We start from the raw sequence: 25680 nt of genomic DNA on the forward strand, positions 1-25680 counted from the left end.
TCCTTCACTGGGAGCCAGAGTTATTGAAGAGAGAGGGTTTTTTTTTCTGCCTTAATTTATAATGAAAAGATGGCAGAGGCCGGGGTAAAGAGAATTAAATTCGTTTTTATCTTACAAGTCACAGTCATCACTTTATTCCTTGGCTCTTAGTCCCTGAGATCTTTGTAAAAATCTTTCCTGACAGCTTTCCCCTGCTCCAGTTTCTTGCCAAGACAATGGTTTAGAATTATGTGGTGAGTAGATGCTTATGAGGAAGAACTGGTATATTCATTTTCCTCTGCTGCCTAACGGATCATCACAAAGAGACCAAAGGAAGCAGACTCGGGGTTCTCTGCAAGTCCACGCATGTGAGAGGAAGAGCCTGGGACAGGCAGGCAAATTTCTCCATAGAGCAAGTCAACAGGATTTGCTCCAAGGCCCTGTCCCTTTTCTAATCGGATTGCTTACTGGCAATATTTATTTATTTTATTTTTAAAATGTTTATCTGTATTTTATGTATGTGAATGTTTTGCTGCATGAATGTAAGTGCACCACATGCATACAGTGTCCACAGAGGCCAGAAGAAGGCATTGGATCTCCTAGAACTGGAGTTACTGATGGTTGTTGACTACCATGTGGGTGCTGGGAACTGAACCCAGGTTAGTTCTGCAAAAACAAGTGCTCTTAACCAATGAACCATTTCTCCAAAACCATATTTAATATTTTTTAAAGATTTATTTTTATCTATGTCTATGTGTGTGTATGCTGTGTCGGAGGGGGTACCTCCAAAAGCTAGAGGAGGGTTTGGAGCCCCAGAAGCTACAGTTACAGGCTGTTGTGAGCAGCCTGATATGGGTGCTAGGAACCAAACTCAGGTCTGCTGTAACAGCAGCAAGTGCTCTTAACTGCTAAGCCATCTCTCCAGCCTAAATGCATTTAATATTCATGAAGTCTAACTTACCAGTTTACCTTTCTTTGACAAGTTTTTCTTTTGTTATCGGTCATGGGCAAGATAAGTTTTCACCAAGTCTTACTTCCTCAAGATTTTTCTCCCCAAACTTACACGATTTCATGTTTTGCATTTAAATCTACGATCTGTTTTGTGTATGTGTGTTCGTGTGCATGTGTGTGTGCAGGTATGCATGTACGTCTGTGAATATGTGGAGGCCACAGATCCACATCAGGTGTCTTTCTCTATTGCCCTCTACCTTATTTTTTGAGACAAGTTCTCTTACTGAGTCTGAAACTCACCACTTCAACTAGAGTAACTGGCCAGTGCACTCCAGGCATCCTCCTGTCTCTGCCTCCCCAGTACTGTGATTATGGGTGCGTGGCATTGTGCCCAGTTTTCTGCATAGGTGCTAAGGATCTGAATTCAGATCCTGCAAACGCTTTCCTGACCGAGTCATCTCCCTAACCTATTATGATCCACCTTAGGTTTATGAAAACACTTGAAATAAATGGGAAAATAGAAATTCTCAGAAAAAAATAGAAAGTCTAAACAAAGAGCTAAAAGATAACCAAATGAAAGTTTAGAACTGAAAAATATAACTGAAATAAAAATTAAATTGATAAACCCAGTAGAATGAAGAACATAAAAGAATGAATCAGTGACTGAAGACAGACAGAAATTATACAACCTGAATAACCGAGAAAAATAGAATTTAAAAGATGAGAAAAGATTTAAGAACTGTGGAATTTTAACAGTCTAGAAGGAGAGAATCAAAGGAGTGGAACTGGAAAATACAGAAATAATGGCTGAAAATTTTCCAAACTTAGCCAAAGACATAAAAACTTAAGCAATTCAAGAAGGTGTTCAAACTCGAATCTGGACAAACGCAAACTGACATCAAGAAATTCCACCATCAAAATTATGAAAATAAAAAAGCAAGATAAAAGCCCTAAAAACAACAAAACAATAATACCTTATATGCAGAGAAAAAACAATTCAATTAGCAGTGAGTTTCTCATCAGAAAACAGGAATCCAAAGGAAGTGAAGGAGGAAAAACTATTACCTCTAATTCCACATTATTTTGAGATACTGGAAATCTAGTCTCCCCTCTTGTCCTTCATCAACACTTTACAATAGTGGGATGACTTGTTAGGACTAGGGTGGAAGTTCTGGCTCCCCACCAGGCCCTGATGTCACTGTTGAGTGCCAGAGGTTCTCACTCCTACTCCCCAGTGTCCTCCACTAATGCTGGAGGTGGGACAGCCAGATCACTACTAGGCAGTGGTAGATGCTCTGAATCTCCTCTGGTCTTCCTCTGCAGGCAGGTCCAGGTTTTCCACATCTTCATGATACCACCTGGTGATGAAGGGACTTCTTTCCTCTGTTGGGGATGGAAGTCCCATCTCCCCCAGTTAACTCTGTAACAGAACTATGGAGCAGTTGGGGAACTTTGTTACCATCCATTCAGGCTAGAAGTTGGGTCTCTACCTGATTGAGGATGGGGCAACAGATTTTCTGTGCTCCTTGGTGGGAGTGGGCTGTTGTCTAGAAGTTTTGGGCTTCTAGGTTAGTCATTCTTTGTTCTTTGGCTAGCAAACGCTGGTCTTTCTTTTTTACCTTCTTTCCTTCCTTTCCTTCTCCCCTCCCTCCCTCCCTCCCTCCCTCCCTCCCTCTCTTTCTCTCTTTCTCTCTCTCTCTCTCTCTTTCTCTCTTTCTCTCTTTCTTTCTTTCTTTTTCTTCTTTCCTTCTCTTCCTTCCTTCCTTCCTTCCTTCCTTCCTTCCTTCCTTCCCTCCCTCTTTCTTTCCTTCCTTTCATGTGTATGGTGTATGCATGTGAGGAGGCCAAAGGTCGACATCAAGTGTCTTCCTCTACTATCCATCTTACTTTTTGACACATGGTTTCTCACTGTGTATCTCAGCCCTAATTAACTTTCTATTGCAATAGTAAAACACTGACCAAAACCAACTTGGGGAGGAAAGGGTTTATTTGGCTTACATATCCTGACCACAGTTCACGAGGGAAGCTGGGTCAGGAACTCAGAGCAGGAACCTGGAGGCCAGAGCTGAAGCACAGACCATAGAGGAATGCTGCTTACTGGATTGCTCCTCTGGCCTGTGCTCAGCCTGCTTTCTTATACAAACCATGACCAACTGCCCAGGGGTGGTACTACTCACAGTGAAGTGGGCTTTCCCACAACACTCAACAATCAAGAAAATGCTTCTGAAACATGCCCACAGGCCAGTCCAATAAAGGATATTCCCAAATAGAGGCTCCCTCTTCCCAGGTGTGTCAAGTTGGCAGTTGATACCAACCATGACACTCAGGTTGTCCTCACACTCACTATATAATGTAGGCTGGCCTCAAACTCACATTCCTCCTCCCTCCCTTAGCCTACTGAGTGCTGGAATCACAGGAGTGTGTCACCACGCCTGGCTGGGAACTGGCTTTTCCTGGGGCTCCTGTACTTCTGCTTCTAGGTGTTTCTGGGTCGTTGGCTGTCTGTATTATTTCGTTTTCTTGACACTATGACCAAATATCAGGCAAAAACCAACTTATGGGAGAAGGTGCACCGGTTCAGCTGTGGGAGATCCTAACACCTGAGTAGGAAGGGTAGGGGATGAAGGGGAAAAGATATAGACACAGAAACAGCTGGGATCAGGGGGGGGCTGTAGGCCGATGACCGAACAGCTTTACTGCAGAATAAGAATGCTTTTATACCTTGCATCAAAGCAGGAAAATTCTGACTATAGAAATATGGAAACGATTTGTTTGGGCTCAAGATTTCCTAGAGTGGTGTCCATTATGGCAGGCTCACGGTGATGGGAGCGTGTGCCCGGGACTCCTAACATCTCCACTGACCAGGAAGCAGACGTGTCAGCTCTCTTCTGGCGCCATCCCCTTTTCCTCTTTATTCAGCCTGGGCTCCCAGTCCACTGAATGGTGCTTCCCACTTCATGGTAGACCTTCCCTGGTTAGTCCTACATAGAAACTCCTTCACAGACACAACCTTTGCTGTATGTCCTCGGTGATTCTAAATCCTGACAAAACTGACAATGAAGTTAACCATCACCAGAGCCTCACCAGAACCCAGTCTGGGATGTATGTTACAAAAAGAAATCCATGGGAATCCCTGTCCTGGTTGTTCCTAACATCCCAGCATCCCTGGACCACCTGCCCTCTTCTCTCTACCTTTCAAGTTCTACTTAAATTTGTTTTTATGATACAGTATTTAGAGAGTTTGTCTACATTTAGTGAAAGAAACAGGAAAAAGTAAACATATTCCATTTTCCCAGAAATGGGAGGCTGCAGTGAGTTTCTAAGTTCTTGGGGCATGGCTGCTTTGGAGGAATTCTAGCAGTTCAGTGAGTGGGTTGGTGTTACCAATTATCCCTCAGATACACATCCTTGATTCCAGAGGATCCTGAAGGGGAAGTAAGGCCCCATAGAGTGAAAATAGGAGGGGCCACCCAGGCAGGCCTCAGGCTTGGGAAGTCCCTGGCTCTCAGCCACTGTGATAGTCACAGCTGAAAGGCATGAAGTCTAGGGGATCTGCCTGACACAGATCATTCGCTTTCTCACTGGCTCCCGGATTAAACCGTTTGTGTCTCCTCTTTAAAGTCACACCCAGACCCTCACTTATCCACCAGAATTGCTTGAACTGCTCCTTTTATTAAATTTGATTCCATTAAATACTGGCTAATGGCTCTCAGTAAGGAGGGCTGGGTTTGCTCGCTCCTGACAGTCTTCATGAAAGATGAGCAGCTGGAAAATTCTGTCTGGAGTCCAGCCACATTCACCCCAAGACTGGCCAGACCTGTGAAAATGCTCTGGCCTCAGCTTCATAAACCAGTCTCCTGGAGAGGAGCAAAGGGCTTGGGACTGGCTTCGGGGGCTACACTTCCTTCCTATACTGAGCAATTGCTTGATTTTTCAGCTTAAACATTTAGACATGTGGTATGCACTGTGGCAAATGGGCAAGCATGCACATCCAGAACTTTCTCTTTGACTAAGCAGATACTGATAGTCACCAGAATTGGCTGGGACATAGTGATCAATGAGTCAGGCCCCAATATGGGGAGCTGACAGTGTGTGGGGAGGACAGTTTCAAAAAAGAATATTAGACACTGAGGTGAAAGGAACAGAAGAGAAGCCTTGGTCCAAACGGATGAGTCCAGGAGGGCTTCCTGGAAAGGCAGCTTACGGAGTGTGAGCTAATCATGCCTCTGACTAGCTGTCATCCTTCAGCGGCTTCCTACAGCTATGACACAGACTAAAATGTTCACTGTGTCCACAGGGCTTCCTGACACGATCATGGAGCCTATCCCGAGGCTCCTATTCAATGCTCCTGTCTAACCTTAAGCTATCATGTGCTGTTTTCCCCTCCAGGGTCATAGATGTGCTCTGTCTTCTGGCTCAGGGTAGAGATCTGTTCTCTCAGGGCCGCCAACTAGCCTTTGCCCAGTAAGAAAGCAGGGCTACCTTCCGTGTCAATGAATGCATGAGGTGCTCGGAGACCTCGTCTGTAGGAACTATGTGTGGGCATGAACCGGATGGGACAGTTCCCAAGTTCTGAGAAGAGAGGTTGGCTTCTTCCAAGGGTTGAAGAGAAGGAGCACTGATGGTGACATGCATGAGATGAGACCGAGAGGGGAGCAGAAGATGCTTGGGCAGCTGTGAAGGTAAAGTTGGACCCTGTCCTGCAGGACTTCAAGCAGCCTTGGGAGAAGAGTGCCTTGGTGCAAGCCCTCCACCGCCCACGGGTAGGGAGGGGGATGGAGGCAGGGAGGCTTCCCAGGAAAGTGTAACCAGATGATCCAGGTGAGAGAAGGCTGATGGATTTGTCAGGAGCCACACCAGCAGGGCCCACGCTGACTTCTTGAGACCCACTGCACTCCTCCCTCAAGCTTTCCCATGGAAGTATTGGGTAGGCTGAGGTTGAGGTTGTGGCTTAGTCCTTACTTCTGCCACAGCTGGTGGCCAATCCAGGTCTAGGCCTGCTGGAAAATAATGTTGGGGAGACCAGCTGCAGTGTGCTGTGGCAGCAGCCCCAGGCAGCTAAGCAGATCAGGGAGAGCACTGGAGAAATTCATTCAGGACTCCTGAGCTGGCCAGGGGCCCTGGACATCTGGACTTTGTGCTGCTTAGTTTTTACCAACTTGATACAACTCGAGTTGTGTGGAAGGAAAAGCATTTCCCACATCAGATCAGCCCATGGGCATATATGTGAGGCATTTTCTTAAGTGCTAGTTGATGCGGGAGGGCCCAGCCCACTTTGGGCAGTGCCATTTCTACGCAGGTGGGCCTGGGCTATAAAAGAAAGGGAGTGGGGCTGGAGAGATGGCTCAGAGGTTAAGAACACTGGCTATTCTTGCAGGTTTGAATCCCACCACCCACATGGCAGCTAACAGCTGTCTGTAACTCCAGTTCCAGGGGATCCGACAGCCTCTTCTGACCTCTGCGGACATTGCACGACACAGGTGCACTTACCTTCATGCAGGCAATACATGCATACACATAAAATAAAAATAAATAAAGAAAGGAAGCTGGAAGCCAGAGGGAGCAAGTCAGTAACCAACATTCCTCTATAGCTTCAGATCCTGCCCCCAGGTTCTTTTTTAAAAATACTTTATTTGCCAGGCATGGTGGCACACGCCTTTAGTCTCAGCATTTGGGAGACAGAGACAGGTGGATTTCTGTGAGTTCAAGGCCAGCCTGGTCTACATAGTGAGTTCCAAGACAGCTGGGACTACATCGAGACCCTGTCTCAAAAAGACCCCCCAAAAATTTTTTTAATTTATTATTTTCATTTTATGTGTATGAGTATATTGCCTACATGTGTATAAGTGCACCTGTTTTGTGCAATGCATATGGAGGTCAGAAGAGGGAATTCTTTTCCTTCCTTCCCTTCCTTCCTTCCTTCCTTCCTTCCTTCCTTCCTTCCTTTCTTTCTTTCTTTCTTTCTTTCTTTCTTTCTTTCTTTCTTTCTTTCTTTCTTTCTTTCTTTCTTTCTTTCTTTCTTTCTTTCTTTCTTTCTTTCTTTCTTTCTTTCTTTCTTCTTCCAGGTTCTTGTTTGAACTCCTGCCTTGGCTTGATTGGATGAGGGAACTATAACCCATAAGCCAGACCCTTTCTCTCCTAAGTTGATTTTGGTCAGTGTTTTTATCACAACAACAGAAAGCAAACTAGGACAGACTCCCATTCTACAGGTGAGTCCTGACCACTGAGCCATGTGTGACCCCCTCAGGACACTGTGGTTAGCAGTGATGATCCACTTTCCATGCTGGTGTAAGACATTCTCAGAGATACAGGAGCCTATACAGCTGTGTCACCTCCCAGGATCACAGTCTCCCTAGCTGCTGTAGAGCCCCTCACATTCACACATATTCAAGTGCAAAGATGCTTTTTCTTTTTTGATCCTGCCAGGAAAGCTTTGTAAAGTTCAGGAACTAGGTCAGTACCCAGATGTGAGAAAGGGCATATGTGGACAAGGGGGACCTCAGCTGAAAGCAAAGCCTGTGTACAAGGGCAGGGGAAACTGCAATCTGGTGGTTACCCTGACGACTAGAGGGCAAAAGAGGTTGCTTTTATTTTCAAAAACCAGCAGACCAGATACCCAGAGAAATGGGGCTTCCTCTCTCCACTTGATGGAAAGGGAGCATAATTTAACACTACTAGAAAGTCTAGGGGAAAGCCAAGGGTTGGGTAGGAGACCCTGTGAGGGGGTCTGTTAGCAGTAAGCCCTGTCCCCAGTCCTGGAGGGTCTGGGGGCTCCAAGCAACTGATGCCAAGCCTGGCTTCTTGCTGTTCTGCCCTGCCACTTCTGGGGGGCGGTATTTATCAGAGCAAAGCTTCTCCCTTCAAAAGGAAACTCCGGGGGAGTGGAGTGCGGATCCCTGAGTGAAGGGCCAGGTGAGGCAGACACAGCAAGTGGCTTGGTTTATAGTTTGAATATTTAAGTATGTGACGTGTCCCGGTCTCTGCAAAAGTGCAAAAGTTAGGAGCTGCTTTTAAAACAACAGCTACAGGGGCTGGAGAGGTGGCTCAGAGGTTAAGAACACTGGTTGTTCTTACAGAAGACCTGGGTTCGAATCCCAACACCTACATGGCAGCTAACAACTGTCTGTAACTCCAGTCCCAGGGGATCCGGCAGCCTCTCTGACCTCCGCAGGCATTGTACAACATGGGTGCACTGACCTACATGCAGGCAACACACGCATACACATAAAAAAACAAAAACAAAACAACAGCTGCAGCCAGATGTGGTGGTGTATGCTTTTAATCCCAGTGCTTGGCAGGCAGAGGCAAGTAGATTTTTGTGAGATTGAGGACAGCCTGGTCTACATAGGGAGTTTCAGGTCAGCTGGGGCTATTAGGGAGACCCTGTCTCAAAAACAAACAAACAATGACAGCTAGAGTAAGATGCCCCGTATACAGCAGGGCTCACTCATCGGCCTCCTTTGGTAAACAGAGGCAGATGGCTGGCTAGCACCCTCTTCCTGGGCTTGCTAAGGGACTCCTGCATGAGCTGGGCCCTGCTGCTTTGTCTGCAATGTCACGGCTCCTTCCTGTGGGCCAGGCCAGCTGTCATCCCACAGCTTGGCTGCCTGGGCCTGTGTTCTCCTCAGCAGGTCCCCTAGGACTCCAAGCGAAGCTTCCCAAGGCTGAAGATCACAGTATGAATATTGCATGAATAATAATAACCCCACCACTTAGCGGTTATGCAGCGCTTTCCTCTTCTCTAATACTTTACCATCATTAATTAGTTATTCTGTACTGTGCCTGCCTCCCTGTTTGCTGCAAAGGCAGCCCTGAGGTGAGGTTTGCTCTAGAGAGTAGACCTGCCCTCTCTGGTCTGAAGCTTCAATACAGGTTTGCAGGTCCTTCCCCTTTTTAAAACTGGCCACGTGTGCCCTATCTGAGTACTATGTACCCCCTGAGACTTGACCTCTGGGGTGTTCTGCTCTCTGCTTCTCCCACCAAGAAAGCAGGGACACTATCTTTTGTATTATTTTGATTTTTGAGATAGGATCTCCCTATAGCCCTAGCTGGTCTAGAACTCATGATGTAGACCAGGCTGGCCTCAATCTTATAGAGCTCTGCCTGCCTCTGCCTGCCAAGTGCTGGGATTAAAGGCGTGCATCACCATGCCTGGCCAGGGAAACTATCTTAAGTGGTTGGCATGCTTGGTAGTGGAAAAACAGCTCCTGCCTGCCTCTCATTTGGGGTACCGAGCTATACTTTACCTGAAGCACTGAGCATGTATCAGCACTGTCATGCCTAGCCCAAAGCCACTGATGGAGGGATCAGTGACAGAATGGGAACTCTTGGTTCCAAGTATCCTTCATGTTCACATGTCCTTTCCTCTGCTTGGACCACAGGGAGGCTTTCAGGCCCTCACCAAAGGGTTTAGAGATGCCACAACCCTTACTGCCTAGTGAATGTGAGCCTGGTGGGTGTCCAGGAAGGTACTGCCCACCTTGTGAACATCCACTGAACTCCCCCATTTCTTTTAGTATCCTTCTCCCTTAGACTTGCAGTGTATAGCGTGTTATTCCCACAGCAGATGTCTTTACCTCCTGATAAGAAAGGGCCCAGACCCTCCCAGGAGTTCCCATTTTTGCGAGAGTCCTCATGCCTGGAGCACCCCTAGTTCTGCCTCAGACTCCAGCCAGCTCTGGCCTCCAGCCCCTCCATTAGTCTGAAAAGGTATTGATCGCTTTGGCTTCTGGGAGCTGAGTGTTTGGATCCCAGTGTGTGAATCTTTAAGAATTAATTAGCAAAGATTGCTCAGGAAAACAACGTGGGCCCAAGTCTTGATGCTGTCTGGTCACCCACCGCTATCCTTCTCTTAATTACGGTGCTATTTCTGGAAGCTGGAGGCACTTGCTCATGTTTCACGGCCTCCCTCAGCCTCCCCTGCCTGGTGGCCTTCTGTGGCCTCCTGCTCTCACTCCTGCCCAGGATCATCACTGACCATGAGACTTCAACAGCCTCTGTTGGCTTACCATGTCCAAAGTGGTATAGGTCAAGGGGAGAGACATGTAGGAGCATCTGTGGACAAAATGTGGACAAGGCCAAGCCCTCCAGTCCTGAGGACTGCTGTGCCGTCTTGGCAGAGACCATCAAGGCCAGCTGTGGCTGTCTGCATGCTTGTCTATGGACTCATGGGACAGTGCAGGCAGCCTCTATGTCAGTGCCCTGGCAGCTCTACCCTGTTGACTCACCCCTTTTGTTCTCACGCTCTGTCCCCTCTCAAGCCTCCTAGACCCTATCCCTGACCCCTCCTCTGTCCTCATCACCCCTCCCCCTACCTCATTTTCACTGGCTCTTATTGGTCCTCTTATCTTTAATTAAACTGTAAACTTATAGAAGTTTCTTGACACGCTGGGCAGGGTTGAGTGCCTCTTGTCTGGTCAGTCATGGTAAAACTTCACGTATGGGCAGATAGGCCCTGGGCATGGCAATACAAACTCACTGCCCATCTTCCTGAATGTCAAGTCTTAAGAGTCCTTGGCTAGGTGCACGGAGCAAGAGTTTCCTCTGAGTCCCTAGAGACTCTCTTTCAATGGATGGCAGGGTCTATGGGCACCGAGAGGCATCCACAGACCTGTGCTGCTTAGAGCCTTCTCTGTGTGACCTCTCACCTCCTGTGTTTTCCTTTTACTTACCTCCAGTGTGATCCTTTCAGAGAAAGGTGGGGCAGGAAGAGCCATGGGAGGGCATTGGGGATGTCCTGTTTACTTGAAGTTTGGCTGCTGAAGCAATACTGTAATGAGGCAGGAAGAGGGTGACCCAAGAAGAGCTGCTTCAGGTGGTTTCTGGGCTTGTGGCTGACATCTGAGGTTTCTGTAAGTCATGGCATCTAAAGTGGAAGGTTCTAGACCCTGGCAGAAGCCACACAGACAGTGGGAATCAGAAGAACGTATCATCTAGGCCAGCTCACCTGTCCTCAGTGTTCTGTAGGGAAGAGGGCTGAGGCAACAGCACAGGAGGTGGACGTGTCAATGGCAGGTTCAAACAGCCGCATGGAGGGCTGGAGTGGCTGGGACTGCTGTCTTTGTTTTTCTGAGGTACTCACCCATTCCTGAGCTTCCAGGAAGAGAAGGAGCTGCCCCATTTACACCACCTGAACAGAGCTTGGATACACGCCCCTGTGCTGTGTCCTGACTTCCAAGGTCAACAGGCATGCAGGGAGTTATGAAGAGAGGCAGAGAGAGGAGTACCTCTGGTGAGGTCTTCTTAGACACCAGGGTCTCGTGTCCCCATTTTCCCAGGAGAAAAGCAAGGCCCAGGATCAAGCAGTGGCGTGAAGCCCAGATAGACTTTCTTTTTGATTCTGTATGCCCAGTGTCCTTCCTGAGCCTCTTCCAACCGTTGCATAGTGCCAGCTATGTATCACCAAGGCCCTGAGGACTAAGCCCACTGGTAAAGATGGAGGTGTTCTCAGTGGCCATCTTCAGGCTCAGAGTCATACATACACTGCTGTTGGTCTCTGTGGTTAAACTTGACTTCTGAGCCTAGATATCACTAAGTACTACAAACTTGATCTTATCACTTCAAGCTACTTCTGGGTTTATGCTGAGTAGTTTTGGAGTGATTGCTCAGTCAGCTCGGGGCAGTGCTTCCCACTGTGACTCTGTGTCAATCAGGATGAAAATTGTATTTCTAAGGGGTCTCAGGTATCATCCTGGCCCTGGGGGAACAGTTTACCTTTTATCATTGGTTCCCTTCATGCCACAGAGTACAGTGCAAGGTGAGAAGTCTAAGGAGGCAGCAGAGGTGAACCTGGACTAATAGGAGACCTCTAGAAGGCTTCTGGAGCTGGCTTTTGTGCTACCTCTTAGAGGATGACAAAGAGATTTCCCTGGGGTCAGGGAAAGACTCTGTATCAAAGAGAGCAGCACATGCAAAGGCCGGAGGTGTACGGGCTCTCTGCTTGAACAACCTTATCGCTCTGAAGCTGTGCTATGTAGCTTCTTATTCCATCCAGTGTTCTCCATTTTTGCCCCAGCTTGGCAGCCTGACTTGTCATGGTGCCGTGTCAAGACCGTCACCTAAGTCGATGATCAGTATGAGCCACAAGGCCATCCTGGAGCCCTACTTAAGGATCATCTGGAGATGTTTCCCCAGAGGAACAGCAAAATGTCATTAGCTGCTTAGGGGCAAGGCTGGTGGCAGATACTCACATCAGCACCCCGGTTCAGACTCCCTTCAGTTATGGGGACCTCCCTTAAGCAGGGAGGTACTGAATGCTGCCTATGGTACTCTGGTCTCCTTGGTCATTCTGTGAACTCCTCCCTAGGAGACATGGGTTTACTACAGCTCTTGATTGCCCCTTGATCTGCGCAGGACATCAGTGCTCCTTGGAGCACCCTGCAGGTTCCTTGTTTATGTGTGGACTATGAGGACAGGGTGGATGCTGGTCCAGACATTTGACTCCTCTTTCCTCTAGCTTAGAATGTTGGAATTCTTGAGATCTAAAGTTAGGAGCCACCTCCCCCCAATGTTTAAGCACCAAGATGAATGTGGCCAGGCATCAATTGACCAACACTCAGGCCAGCCTCCCCTATTTTTAGTTCAGATACTTATAGAATGACATCTGAGTGCTCACATGCCGACTAACCCACAACTGGGAGTCACACACCCTGATTCTGCCCAAATAAGGTGGCCAGGAATATCAGCCCCCAGTGAGGGTGGACCCAACAGGTGATCAGCACAGAGAGGCCTGGATGCCAGGGATGGGCTTTTACAGCGTCAGATTCCAGCGGAGTCCAAGCTGTGCCTTTGGCTGGCTCTTCTCATCTCTCTTGAGGCAGCCCTGCCCTCTTCCGCTGGAGGAAAGGCTGAGCTGCTTCCTGGAGCCATTTACTCTTTTCCCCTCCCTTTGTCAGTGCTGGAGATACACACTGGCCCTCACACATGCTAGACAAGTGCTCTACCACTACGGTACCTACACCTCATACCCCAAGAGCTGTTACTCCTGCAGAACTGGAAGCCCCGGGCAGAGTAGATCCCAGGTTGGAGGGGCTGCAAGGAAGGACCGCTGTGCTCATACTCTCATCAAGTTTGTCTGAAGCAACTTTGACAAGGGAGGGCAGAATATCAGGTCCAAATAGGGGTAGAGAGTCCATGGAGTGCTTTGGTACAGGTTCCCCTGAAAGCTCTTGTGTTTACAAGGTGCCTACTAACCACGCTTGGAGGTTGCGTGGGCTACTTCTGTAGAAACTTCCCCAAATCTCCAGGATCTTAACAGGCCCATCTAGAGATAGCAGCAGAGGCTGTGCTCCACGCCTGCACTCAGCTCATCAGGGACAGTCATGGAGAGGGGTCAACCAGGCTCTTGGAGTGGTGATAGCAGATAACACATGTCTGTCAGAGACAGCAGTCTTGTTCCATCCATTCAGGCTCAGACCCTTTGGAATGTCTCTTAGGTCTGATAGTCCATCCTTTGGATGTTGTGCTCTCCACACCCAGTCCCCCTGCAGAACATCCGTGTAAAAACTCCTGCTGGCTTTGCTCCAGCTTCCTCCTGGGGTCTCTCAGTTCCCAGTGCAGGCATCCTGTAGCCTGTGACTGTGCTGGCAGACAAGCCGTTAGGACCATCCATCCTCCAGCTACTTTGCAGAGCTGGGAGCTTGCAGAGGGTCTATAGCCCAGGAGGGACTCCCTTAGCTCATGACCCTAGCAGGAGGTAGGTCACATGTGAAAAGATCTTCACCAAGGGGCTCATTAGAGTGCAGGGTTAGAGCTACGAGAGAGAGAGAGAGAGAGAGAGAGAGAGAGAGAGAGAGAGAGAGTATGAATCACAGATGACAAGCCAACAACAAAACCAGAGAGAGAGAGCTGCAGAGTATGCTCAGGCAACAGCTGCAGGCAGGGATTCTCCTCCCTGAGGAGGGGAAAGGCTGCCGCCGAGTGGCCATCAGGCTGGCTAGCAGGAATTGCTAAGACATCTGCTCCAGTGCACAGCTTGATCCAATGACTGGGTTTATCCCTAAGGCAGATGGAAGGCAGGACAGCCCCAGCTTGGAAGGCCAAGGATTAGTGGAAAGCCTCAAAGACTGGAGAGGACACAGACTGCAGCATAGTGAGGGTGGTGTCTAAGAGACATGTAGGGGGTTGAACTGAAGTCCTAGCCATGGATTCCTGCCTTGGGACCTGGCAGAAAGAACCCTGTGCTCAGGACAATATGAACCTGGGTAGTGGTGCTGATGAGGAAGGGAGCTGGGGAGAGCAGGACCTGGCTGCTGTGGAAGAGGCCAGGATAGGGTCAGGGCTCTAGTACTAGAACAGAATTCTGTCTTTTCGTTTTCTACCCTTCTCGATGGTTTGGGCCATCCAGGTGCAGCATCTGGGCCATCTGAGCCCAGCATCCGGGCTGTGGTTTCGTCTATCCGATTCTGCGTGTGGCTTACTCACTTCCTCACACTTTGCCCTTATTTCTTTATCTGTTTCATCTCAAGCTGGTACAAAATGTTGATGACAAATGTTCCCACTGAGAGCCAGAATCACCAAGGGGAAGACCCTGGAGGTGGGAACCAGGAAGTTAATGCATGAAGGGGTAGGGACAAGTTCATCCCTAGGGACCTGGTTTCACTGGAGGATAACCTCCCCAGCCCCTGCCTTCTGCACAGTAAAAGCAGAAAAAGACAGCTGTATAAGCAAAGGGTCTGGTGAAGATGCAATACGGTGGCACTGATACTTGGTGTCAGACCCAAATCCTCTTCTCATTCATAACCATTCAGTCTAGTACTAGGCCTTACCCGAGCCCAGAACTGGTTCAACCTAGTTGGGGCAGCAGGGTTAATTTAATGAAATGTTAATGTAATGGAGCTTATTGAGGGCTTCTCCCGTGGTTACAGAAAATCAAGGTCATTGTGTGCAGTGGTGTGTGCCTGTGTTTGTAAGTATGTGTATGTACCTTTGACTCCCATAGGAAAGAGAAGTCTGTGCTTTTTCTGTAAGGAACTGTGGTTAGAGCAAGATTGTGAGCTTTTGCTACAGAATCCCCAGGTTTCATTCGCCCCCCAAGTGAGTCACCACAAAAATCCTGAACTGGAGCCTGGAGAGATGGTTCAGTGGTTAAAAGCACTTGATGGTCTTTTAGAAGACCTGAATTCAGTTCCTAGTACCTATGTCAGGCATCTCACAACCCTCTGTCCCTCCAGTTCCAGGGGAATTAGTGCCCTCTTATGGACTCCACAAGTACCTGCTCTCACACATGCACATACTCACAGATGCATAATCAAAAATAAAACAAATCTTTTTTAAGAATCCTGAACTATTATGGTGACCCCCCCCCTTTCCCACTGAACAAAGTGCACAGTTGTCTTCTGTGCATTTCCAACCTAACACATCGTGCTGAATGTCACTGGGGATGATCAGTGGTTGTGGTTGAATGGAAAAGATCTTTTCTGCTTGGGTGAGCAGGGCTTCTGTGCCTCTCATCCCATAGGACATCAGGGTTGAGGAGGCAGACTTCTGGGAGCTCCTCAGCTGGAAAGGACTGGGCTTCACAGTCTGGCCACCTGCTCCCTCCATGGGAGACCAGCTGGAGGCTCTTTCTCCAGCCTTTGTCTAGAAGCTAAACTTGAGAGTGAGGTTGGGCCCTCTCTGCCATTGACTCAGATGATTTAAGAGTGATGCCCCTGGTATTGGTAGTTTTGCTCCCTGGAGCTTCAGACATTTGTAGTCTATCATGATCCAAAAACTGTAAAAGGGAAAATTCCAGAAATAAACAGTTTGTAAATTCTAAATAACTTTTTGAGATATATTGTTCTGATCATTCTACTTTACTATTATTAACCATGGTTGTTAATCTCCTACTGTACATAGGTATATATGTATAAGAAAGAACAGTGCATGTGGGACTTGGGACTCTGGCTTTAGATATCCACTGGCAGCCTTGGGACGTGCTTCCTACAGATAAGGGGATTATTATATTATATTGTTAGCCTGTTGGATATGGCAAATGGCTTCCTGGGCTGCAAGGGCAGCCTTGCCATTTTCTACTTTGCTTAGTCCTTGGGAAGATCACTAAATCCATAGTGTCTCTGGTTCCTCATTTATCAAATGGTGATAATAGGTCCCATGTGACAGAGCTATTGCTATATTAAATATGTGAACAAATGCTCAGACTGCACCCAGTATCTCTCTCAAAACAAGTCACCACCTGCAACCCACCTTCCTCTCTAAGGCCCACAGTCTTACCTTGCCTGTCTGTCAGGGACCACCAGACTGCTTGTGAGTTGGCTTTTTTGGTTTATCGTGTGTGTATGTGTGTGTGTGTTGTAAGTGCACGTGTATAGATGCTCACTCACATCCAGGGATGCACATGTGAAGGGCCAGAAGAAGAGATTGAGTTCTCTGCTCTATCACTCTCTGTCTTACTCCTTTGAGACAGGGTCTTTCACCGAACCTGGAGTTCAACTGGAGTTCAGCAAGCCCAGGTGATGCTCCTGCTCTCCCCCTCATAGTGCTGGTGTTACAGGCACATGTGTGACCACACTGTTCTTTTACATGGGTGCTGGGGATTTGAACTCAAGTCCTCATGCTTGCACAGCAAGCACTTAATCCACTGAGATATCTTTCTGGCCCTAGCTCTAGATTTCTAACCAGGATCTTGGATTCTTTCTTCACAGATGTTGGAGGAGCTCAAGTGCTGGCGACCAGTAAGTCTGCCGGGGCTGAAATCGGTAGGTGCCTCCCAGCTTGTTCTGTGTGCTGAGTTGAGGCAGGGAGACCCTCCAAAGAACAGGGGATGGGGGTGGAATGCAGGTATGTGCTATGAGTTCTTGCTGTCCAGCATACAGAACAAGGGCCATCTCACCACAGGCCCACTTAGTGGCTAGTATAACTTTATGCCATCAAACCACCCTTGTGTGTTCTCTGTTCCCAGTCAGCAGCCCTAGCACCCTCCAGTCACTGCGTCCCATCCTGTCACTGTGGGCCCAAGATAGCAGGCTCTGCCATTTCTGTGGTCCTTGCCCACTCATCTGTCCCCCTATTCTGTGCCTGTTCCTTTCCACCTTGAGGGCTTGCCTTGTTAACAAGGAGTCACCTCCACATTACTTCTTTTGAGAAGGCTCTGGACCCTAGAACTCCCTCACCATTTCAGCCCAGCCCACCTACCCTGCTGTTTGGAATTACTATGGGCAATTTGCAGACTTCAAAGACAAGAGAGGCTCCTCCTCACTAGTTTTCAATGTCAGAACATAGCAGGCAAGTGTCACATAGATGAGTCAATGAACTAGTTGAAGGATAAGTGAGACTGGGCTACAGGGGCCAGAGGAGCAAGCTGCCCACCACTGACCCAGGGCAGCCAGGTCCTGCCAGGTGCTGAGCTTGAGTGATCCTTGAAGATAGGAATAGCCAGAGGGACCAGAGATGAGACTCAGGGACAGGAGAAGGTCAAGGAATGGAAAGTAGAAAAAGAGATTGCAATGCAGGCTGACATGTGGTATGTCAAGGTCCAGGCACGGGACTCTGAATTTCACTAGAGCCAGAGCAGGCCCTTGAGGGTTGGGGGGGGGGCAACTGAATCTTGAGTTCAATTCTTTCCTGTGGTTCAGATTTCAAATACGCCATCATTGGGGCTGTGTTGGGCATAGCCATATCTGCAGGCTTCCTGGCTCTCAAGATCTGCATGATCCGGAAACACTTGTCCGATAACGACTCTTCAGATATGAAGAGCACACCTCAGGGAGTCAATGGTAAGAGACCCATGGCACACAGATTCCACTCTGTCCTGCTGAAGAAAGGACTGCATGCTAGTGCTCTGTTACTATGACAAACAATCTGAGGCAATCAACTTAACAAGAAGAAAAGGATTTTTGGCTCATGGTTTTAGAATTTTATCCCCTGCTCTATGGCCCTTGTTGCTTTGAGGCTTGTGATGATATAATATGCCATGGTGAGGGTGTGTGGGAGTTGGTTCTTCTCAGAGAGGAGAGACTGGGGTCCCATAATTCCCCTTAAGGGACATGCCTTCAAGACTTAAGATCTTCCACGAGGAGATCTTCTTAAAGGTTCCACCACCCCTAATAGTGCTGTGGGCTGTGGAATAAGTCTTTAAAGCACTGGCCTTTGGAGGATGTTCTAGACCTATAGCAGATGGTGTCCTGTGAAGCCATCCAGGGTGAGGCACTGAGGGAGTCTCTAACAGTGGCCAGGGATAGAGCAAACCCAGGAGCACAGAGCCTGCTTTATTCAGTTACTCTTGTTATTCCTGAGACCTGGCTTCCTGGAGAACAGTGTGATCTGAAATTGCTTCAAAAAAGGAATCACTTGGATTGGAGCGATGGCTCCAGGGTTAAGAACACTGCTTTTCCAGAGGACCCGGGTTCAGTTTCTAGCACCTACAAGGTAGTGACACACTGACAAGTTGGCAACTCCAGTTCCAGAGAGAACTGACACCCTCTCCTGTCCTCTGCAGGCATTGTATGACATGAGTGCATGTAAATACACACAGGAAAAAAAACACACATACACATAAAATAAAAAGAAATAAAAGAATTTTTTAAAAAAGAACTTTTGTTTTCTTATGCCATTGATGTCATCAGATAAAATCAATCCCAGGAGGCCCTGTGGGGGTCCTGTGCTTCGGTGGTCAAGGGTAGGTCCTACCCAGAGCAGGGCAGAGCAGCCTCACATGATCCAGACATGGCTGGGCTCACGTAACCTGTGTGGCAGTTGGAGGTGGGGCACAGGAGGGGGGCTCCTTACAAGCTCCAAACAGCTGGTCTCTGAGCTCTTCAAACAAAACGCAGCGCTTGCTTGAACCTCTTTCTCTGGAGGTACACCCACCAACTGCTTCCGCTGTACTAGACCCCCCTAGGCAATGGCGATGCTATTTTCTGTGGGGTTCCTAGGATATTCAAACACAATGTATGTGGGAAAGGGTGGTACGGACCTTGAGGGGGCTCCAGAAATGGGCATGACTAGTCATGGGCCTTGGCTTAGCCTTGATTTTGTGTCCATATCAATAAGGGGGAAAGAAGCGATCTCTGCATCGCACAGTCCCTGGCCCCTGATCTCTGGAGGACTCTAACCCCTTTGGGAGATCTAGGCTGTAAGTAGAGGGCACAGGGGCCACAGGTGGGGGAGGGATTGCTGAGGAATGCCTGTGTGCCAGCCAAGAGGCTCAGGGACAGGCCTGGATAGGCAAGCTCCAGCAGCACTAAGACTTCCCTAACCACTTCCCAGTGAGTAACCCACCCCAGAGCTTCCCCTGCTTCAGCTGGTTTTGACCTCTCATGTCTGCCAGCTGGGTACCAGGAGTCCAAGACCATCCTTGCTAATGCTCTGCTTTCTCTGTTTAGAAACCATCTTGAGGAAGAAAAGACCCTCGAGGTAAGGCTGCTGCAGACCTGTCAGTGAGGTATCACACACACACACACACACACACACACACCCTGCCTCAGACACACACACACACACACACACACACACACACACACACACCCTGCCTCAGTGATTCCACTCCATTGCTGTCAGTCAGCTTTCTCTGGGGGACTAAAAAGCACCCACTGCATGGCTTTCTCCTCCTACCCTTCCCTTTCTTTGGAGCAGTGGACCAGAGTTATCAGAGTGGTGGTCACAGGGTACAGTATGCAGTCACAGGGGCTCAGACTTATCTTCGCACACCTTGTGTGAGACGCTGTTCAGAACCACACTCAGAGTGAAGCCCTCAGCTCTTACACAACTGGCATGGGAGGACACACAGTCTACCCCAGGTTACCCAGCTCACCTGTTGGTATCCAGTTTCTCTGCTTTTCCTCATGGAGATGGCCCCTCAGGTCAGCTTGCCCAGGACCTTTGTGCTCATTGCTCTTTTTTAACGTGGAGATGCCCTTTTCTCAGAGTCGCAAGCCTCACCCTGCATTTCCCCTACATCTGCTTCAGTGTCACCGTTTTATTTTAGATAGTCTATCCTCAAGCCTGGCCTGCTTTCTCTATTCTTTTCTTTCTTGTGTGTGTGCACTTGTATGTGTGCCTGCAGATGCCAGGAGTTGATGTTAGGTCTCTTCATCGACTGCTTTCCACTGTTCGTTTGTTTTTTATTTTTGTTTTTTTTGAGGCAGGGTCTCTCTGTAGTCCTAGGCGGCCTAGAACTCACTGTATAGACCCGGCTGGCCTCAGTCTTACAGAGATTCACCTGCTTCTGTCTCTTGAGTGTGGCGATTAAAGGTGGGCACCACCACACTCAGTGCCCACCTTACATTTTGAGATAAAATCTCTCACTGTTCAGAATCATTGACTTAAGCCAAGGTCCTGTGGCCCTGGGGGACTTGAAAGGTGTTCTCTTGAACCTCTCCCCTCCACCCCTCGGGTGAACCATCTGCTCTCCCCACACAGCCCCCTCTGGCCAAACAGTCCACCTGTGCCCTTCCTCACTGGAGCTCCTGCCTGTGTGAGCGCCTTGTTACCTTCCACTTGCACCCCGCCACCATCTGCCCTTTCTGCCTCGCCGCTCTCAAGGGGCCATCACCTGTGACCCCTGTAGACAGAGGAGGCTTGCCTTTCCTCTTTTACCGCCCAGCACCTGTCTTCTGGCCTCAGGCCTCTTCATTCTTCATCCCCTCATCGACTCACTCATTCATCTGCTCATTCAACCCAGACACAAGCTCACACTCTGTTCTAGGCACTGTGCCACCTGCTGAGATGAAAAGAAAGCCTGCCCTCAAGGAGATTACAAACTTAAATCCACAGAAACGTATGGCCTGCAATGCAGCTAGTGGGAAGAGCTTAAAGAAAAAAGTGCTTGGGAGATCGCTCAGTAGGTAAAGTTCTTGCTGGCAGCTGTGAGGAGCTGAGATTGGGTCCCATCACCCACATAAAAGCCAGGCATGCGCCTGTAGGCGTGCTCTGGGGAGGCAGAAACAGGAGAATTCCTGGGACTTGCTGGCCAACCAGCCTACCTGAATCAGCAAGCTTCAGGTTCAGTGAGAGATGTTTTTTCTTTTTAAAAAATATTTTAGTGTATGAGTATATTGCCTGTATGTGGTGTAAGCGCACCCATAATGTGCAGTGCCCACAGAGGTCAGAAAAAGGTGTTGGATTCCCCTGGAACTGGAGTTACATACGGTTGTAAGCCACCATGTGGGTGCTGGAAATCGAACCTGAGTCCCCTGCATTAGTAGCCAGTGCTCTTAACTGCCAAACCATTCTCTAGCCCCTGAGGCCAGGGGTGAGGACTAATAAACGTGTGTGTGTGTGTGTGTGTGTGTGTGTGTGTGTGTGTTGAAACAGTCATTCTCAGGGGCAGGAGGAGGGTCTGTGGAGATGGGAGCTCTCGAGGCTCGGCCTCCCTGGGAATACCTGCTGGGGTGGGGCTGGAAGGATACAGAAAGAAGACAAATGTGTGAAAATTCTGGATTTGTTGAGGCATCAAGACTGGAGGAGGTAATTTCCACAATTCAGGAGAAAGGCTGTAGGAGCAGCTCAATGATAAACCTTCAAGAACAATACCAAAGACAGTGAAGAGGTATGGGAGGAAGGGAGGGACGGAGGGACTGGGGAGAGAGAGGAAGGAGAAATGGAGGGACTGGGGAGAGGGATGGAGAGGGGGAGGGATGGAGGGACTGGGGAAGAAGGTAGAAGGTGAGGGAGGCAGGGACGGGGCTGGGGAGAGAAGGAAGTTAGAACTGAGAAAACTGGGTTTCAACAGAAAGATAGTTCGTTTTTTCCACAGTCTTCCCTTTGACAGGCCTATCAGCCAGGTTAGTTCGTTTAATGAAGGAAGTTCTTAAGCACCTTCTTTGTGTTACCAGATTTCGGTGCTGTATAAGGTTTCGTTCACACACTGCCTTGGAGCCTCAGAGTAGAAAAGCCTTGCATGTGGGGACAGTCTTCCCTTTGACAGGCCTATCAGCCAGGTTAGTTCGTTTAATGAACCTTCTTTGTGTTACCAGATTTTGGTGCTGTTTAAGGTTTCTTTCACACACTGCCTTGGAGCCTCAGAGTAGAAAAGCCTTGCATGTGGGGACAGATGCTGGAGGGCAGGGCCTTGGGGTCCCAGTTGAACTTGCCCTATTCGTGCTTATTGAATTTCTGTAGCAGGATCTATATCCCCCCACCCCTGCCTCTTGCCCTGCACATTTCCTGGGCTATACTCGGAGTGATAACCAGTCAGACTGACTGGGACGGCCACTGTGGGCCTGTGATGGTTTCCTAACTTCTCTCTTGTCCTCTTTCTATGTGAAAATCTTCAAATCCACAGAAAAGTAGAAAAGCTGCAAACAAAAATACGCCCCTTAAAGGCTTAAGCTCACAACCAAAGAGACAAAAATGCACTCCTTATGCCTAGATCTGTTCTACACAATTTCACCTCTTTTTGTTTTTGCTTTCTCTCTATACACAATCTTTGTTGTCGTTGCTAAAGTGTGAGTTGGGGAGGGGCAGATGTCCCATAAGCGTAGATATCATGAAATTTCACCCCTAAATGTGTCCCCATATAACTCTGACATAATCTCAGTACCATGGCCACTTCTGAGAAGATTAATATAATTCAACTACATCATGTATTATTCAGTCTAAATTTGATTTTCTCCTGTTGTTGAAAAATAAACATATTTTGGCCCAGGTGTGGTAGGTACACCTGTAATCCCAGCACTCTGGAGCCTGAGGCAAGAGGATCATGAGTTTGAGGCCAGCAAGATGGCTCAGTGGATAAGGGCATTTGCCCCCAAACCTGATGGGCCGAATTCCATCCCGCGGGCACGCATGTGTGCACACACACCAAATAAATAAGTAAATGAATGTTATTAAAAAGATACACATACACACATTCAGTAAATACCAGGAAGGCTTTGGGTTTGATTTCGTCTTCTTTTTAGCTCCTTTCAGTATCAAGCAGTTTGTCTTTTCCTCCCCACAGTGTTTTCAATATTGAACTACCTAAGCCAAAAATTGTATAACGTCCCATTTTCTGGATTTGTCTGGTTTTTTGCCCCTGGGTAGATTCAGACTGAAATCTTTGTTAAGAATGCCACAGAGGCAGTGCTGTGCATCTGTGCCCTGCTATGTTGGGAGGCGCTTACCTCACCCTAACCAGTCTCCCTGTGGGTGCCGCTTCTTTTGATGGTTCGCCAAAGGAAGCCATGGCTCCCTCCGTGCACCATACAGATTACAAGGTTTCCCTTTATCATTAGCAAATGACCTGAGGGCTTGAGACCATATGAACATAGCCTGACCCCTAACATTTCCTCACGCACTGTTTTCACATCCGTTCATAAACATGCCTGAATCGTCTGTTGCCATTGGTAGTTACAAAAATTTTGGTGTGTCCAATCCTGTACCTATTCTGCATTTAACAGCTGTCATTCTTTGGGGGAAGGGGGCTTTTAATTCTTCCCTCCTTCTCCTTTTGTTTGCTGAGCAATGTTACTATGGACTTGAATGCATTTTAATTCTCTTTGATGCTCAAGTTGGGCCAGTGTAACACATTTTGTGAAAAGTGGGCCCCGGAGACATGACCCTGCTGTGTTAGAGTACCTCCCAGACTCCTGACACACACAGTGCTGCTGGGTCCCCGTGCCTTCATCCAGAATCACCTGTTTCCTCAGGCTCCTGGGCTTCTTTCTCTTTTCCGTCTGCTTTTGCTGGAGGAGGAGTTTTAGAAATCAAGATGTGGACAGAGTACATGCTCATGGCTCCTCACTGTCACCGCTCCTGGTCTCTTTCAGTGTGTCTCTGTAAACGGCAAAGCCAGTCCTCTGAGGTTCTCCAAAGCCTCCCCGTCCATGTTTCTGTCTTGCCTCCTCTGACATGGATGGAAACCTGCTTGTCTCTCATAGGAAGATTTCTGCTCATTCGTTCCATCCTAATCATCCGCACAAAATACTCCCAGAATTACAGCCCTGTCCTGCTACCAGCCTGCTCGGCAGGTAGGAAGCTGTCTTTGTAGTGCTTTTGAGCCTTGCAGTTTTGTCTTTCTTTCATGTGTATACAGCTACTTGTGTTCAAGTTAAATAATTATTTTCTCTGTGTGGTTAATGCTGTCAATTTGGTACAAGATTAGAAATACTGGTCTCAGAGCATATGTTATTTTAATGTTTTATTTTAAAACCCCTTAAATTTGTTTTTGAACATGTAAAAGATGAACATGGTTCAAGGATGAGACTATAAAGACATAAAAGATATTTTTTTTTCTCCAAGAACTGTTGATTCATCCTACTCCAAGCCCCTGTCTTGAGGTTTCTGTCTCGGAGGCTCCTGCCAAACCTCTCTGTGATCCTTTCACAAAATGTATTTTATTTTAAACACTTACATATAAATAATTGTTTTAAATTTTTAATTTTATATGTGTGCACCTACAGGTACAGATACATATTTTTGTAGCATTTTTAAGGTTTTCTTTTTTTACTCTCTAGTCCCCTGGCATTTATTCTGGTGTATGACAAAATTTGGTCTTTTACCTAAATGGCAACTTCATTATTTCAAAGCTGTGTCTAAAAATATTGCCTGGGTCTAGTGGTGCATGCCTATAATCCCAGTACTGGCAGGACTGTGAGTTGGAGTCTAGCAAGTTCCTGTCTCAAAAACAAACCAAAAGAGAATTGACTATAACCAACCTCATCCTACCTTCCAATTACCTGATTTACCATCTTCATCACTCTCTAGGTTTCCATACATGCTTGGATGCTTCTGGACTTTGTGATCCCCTGTGATCATTAATGGGCTACTACCACACTGTGATTGGTGGGGGGGATTCAGGATATGCTCAAAGGTCCTGCTCAACCATGGTTGGCTTCTCTTGGAGGCATGGAGGACATGATTCCTCTGTGTTGATCCTCCTCTTTGTAGACTGGACACCGGTTCAAATCCATCTGGTGGGGTCACCTCGGCCTCCTTGATCAAGAGGACAGGTGACCCACCACCATTATAGGACATTTTGAGAGATGCTCATAGTCCCCTGGAACTAGTCGACCTAGGAGGGCAAGGAGCAAAAAGTGTCTTTTATGTTCCTCTGACCGAATTATTATAGACCTCAAAGTATGTCTGATAAACACCCAAGAAGGTTAGTTCTACCAGTCTGGTATTTTTAATTACTGTGTGTCATGTAGATAAATCTTAGGCAAAGACCAGTTGGTCTCTGATAAATCTTACCTGGACATATATTTCTTGAGCTGCTATGTATGCTATGTCAGTAGGTTGTAGGAGTAATAGGGTTCTCTCTGGTTTTCAAAACTAGCTAGGCATTGTTTTTCTCTCATATTGTCTCACCCCTCCATCATGGTTTTCCCACTTAAGGTGCCCCCATTTCCCCCTTTCTCCCTTGATAATACCTTTCTCCTATGGTCCTACCTCTCTTGAGCTCCTTTCCCTTTATCCCCTAGGTTCCTTGTATACCCTTCCCTCCCCCTTCCCTTAAACTAACCCAATTTTTATCCATATCTCCCTTATTAAGGCCTGTTTCTTACTGTTATTCTCTTTCAGGTTATTTCTTTTCCATTACTTACCTGTTTCCTTTCCATTATCCTGGTTCCTGTAATTATATCTGGTTGCATACTTATATATCGGAGTCTGGTTCTAGGATCCACATATGAGAGAGAACATATGTCAATTTTTTTTCTGAGTCTGTGTTACTTCACTTAGTATAACAGTTTCTGGTTCCATCCATTTACCTGCAAATTTCATGATTTCATCTTTCTTTACTGCTGAGTAAAACTCCATTATATAAATGAACCACATTTTCATTATCCACTCATCAGTTGAGGACACTTAGGTTGCTTCCATCTCTTAGCT

General features: G+C 47.6%; 1 protein-coding gene across 4 annotated transcripts in view; it reads left to right on the forward strand.

The window, feature by feature from the left end:
* The window catches only part of Tmem273 (transmembrane protein 273), a 42612-nt gene that overhangs the window by 7303 nt on the left and 9629 nt on the right, over positions 1–25680 (forward strand). The window contains exons 2-4 of one of the 4 annotated variants that reach the window (XM_008834118.3): positions 16575–16628; positions 17505–17645; positions 19254–19284. In XM_008834118.3, the coding sequence (XP_008832340.1) occupies positions 16575–16628; positions 17505–17645; positions 19254–19284 (226 nt within the window). The remainder of the gene's footprint in view (positions 1–16574; positions 16629–17504; positions 17646–19253; positions 19285–25680) is intronic. The other 3 variants (XM_029564058.1, XM_029564057.1, XM_029564059.1) reach the window with 3 other exon arrangements.

The sequence above is a fragment of the Nannospalax galili genome, unplaced genomic scaffold (assembly GCF_000622305.1).
Source record: "Nannospalax galili isolate Female #2095 unplaced genomic scaffold, S.galili_v1.0 scaffold996, whole genome shotgun sequence".
NCBI lineage: Eukaryota > Metazoa > Chordata > Mammalia > Rodentia > Spalacidae > Nannospalax > Nannospalax galili.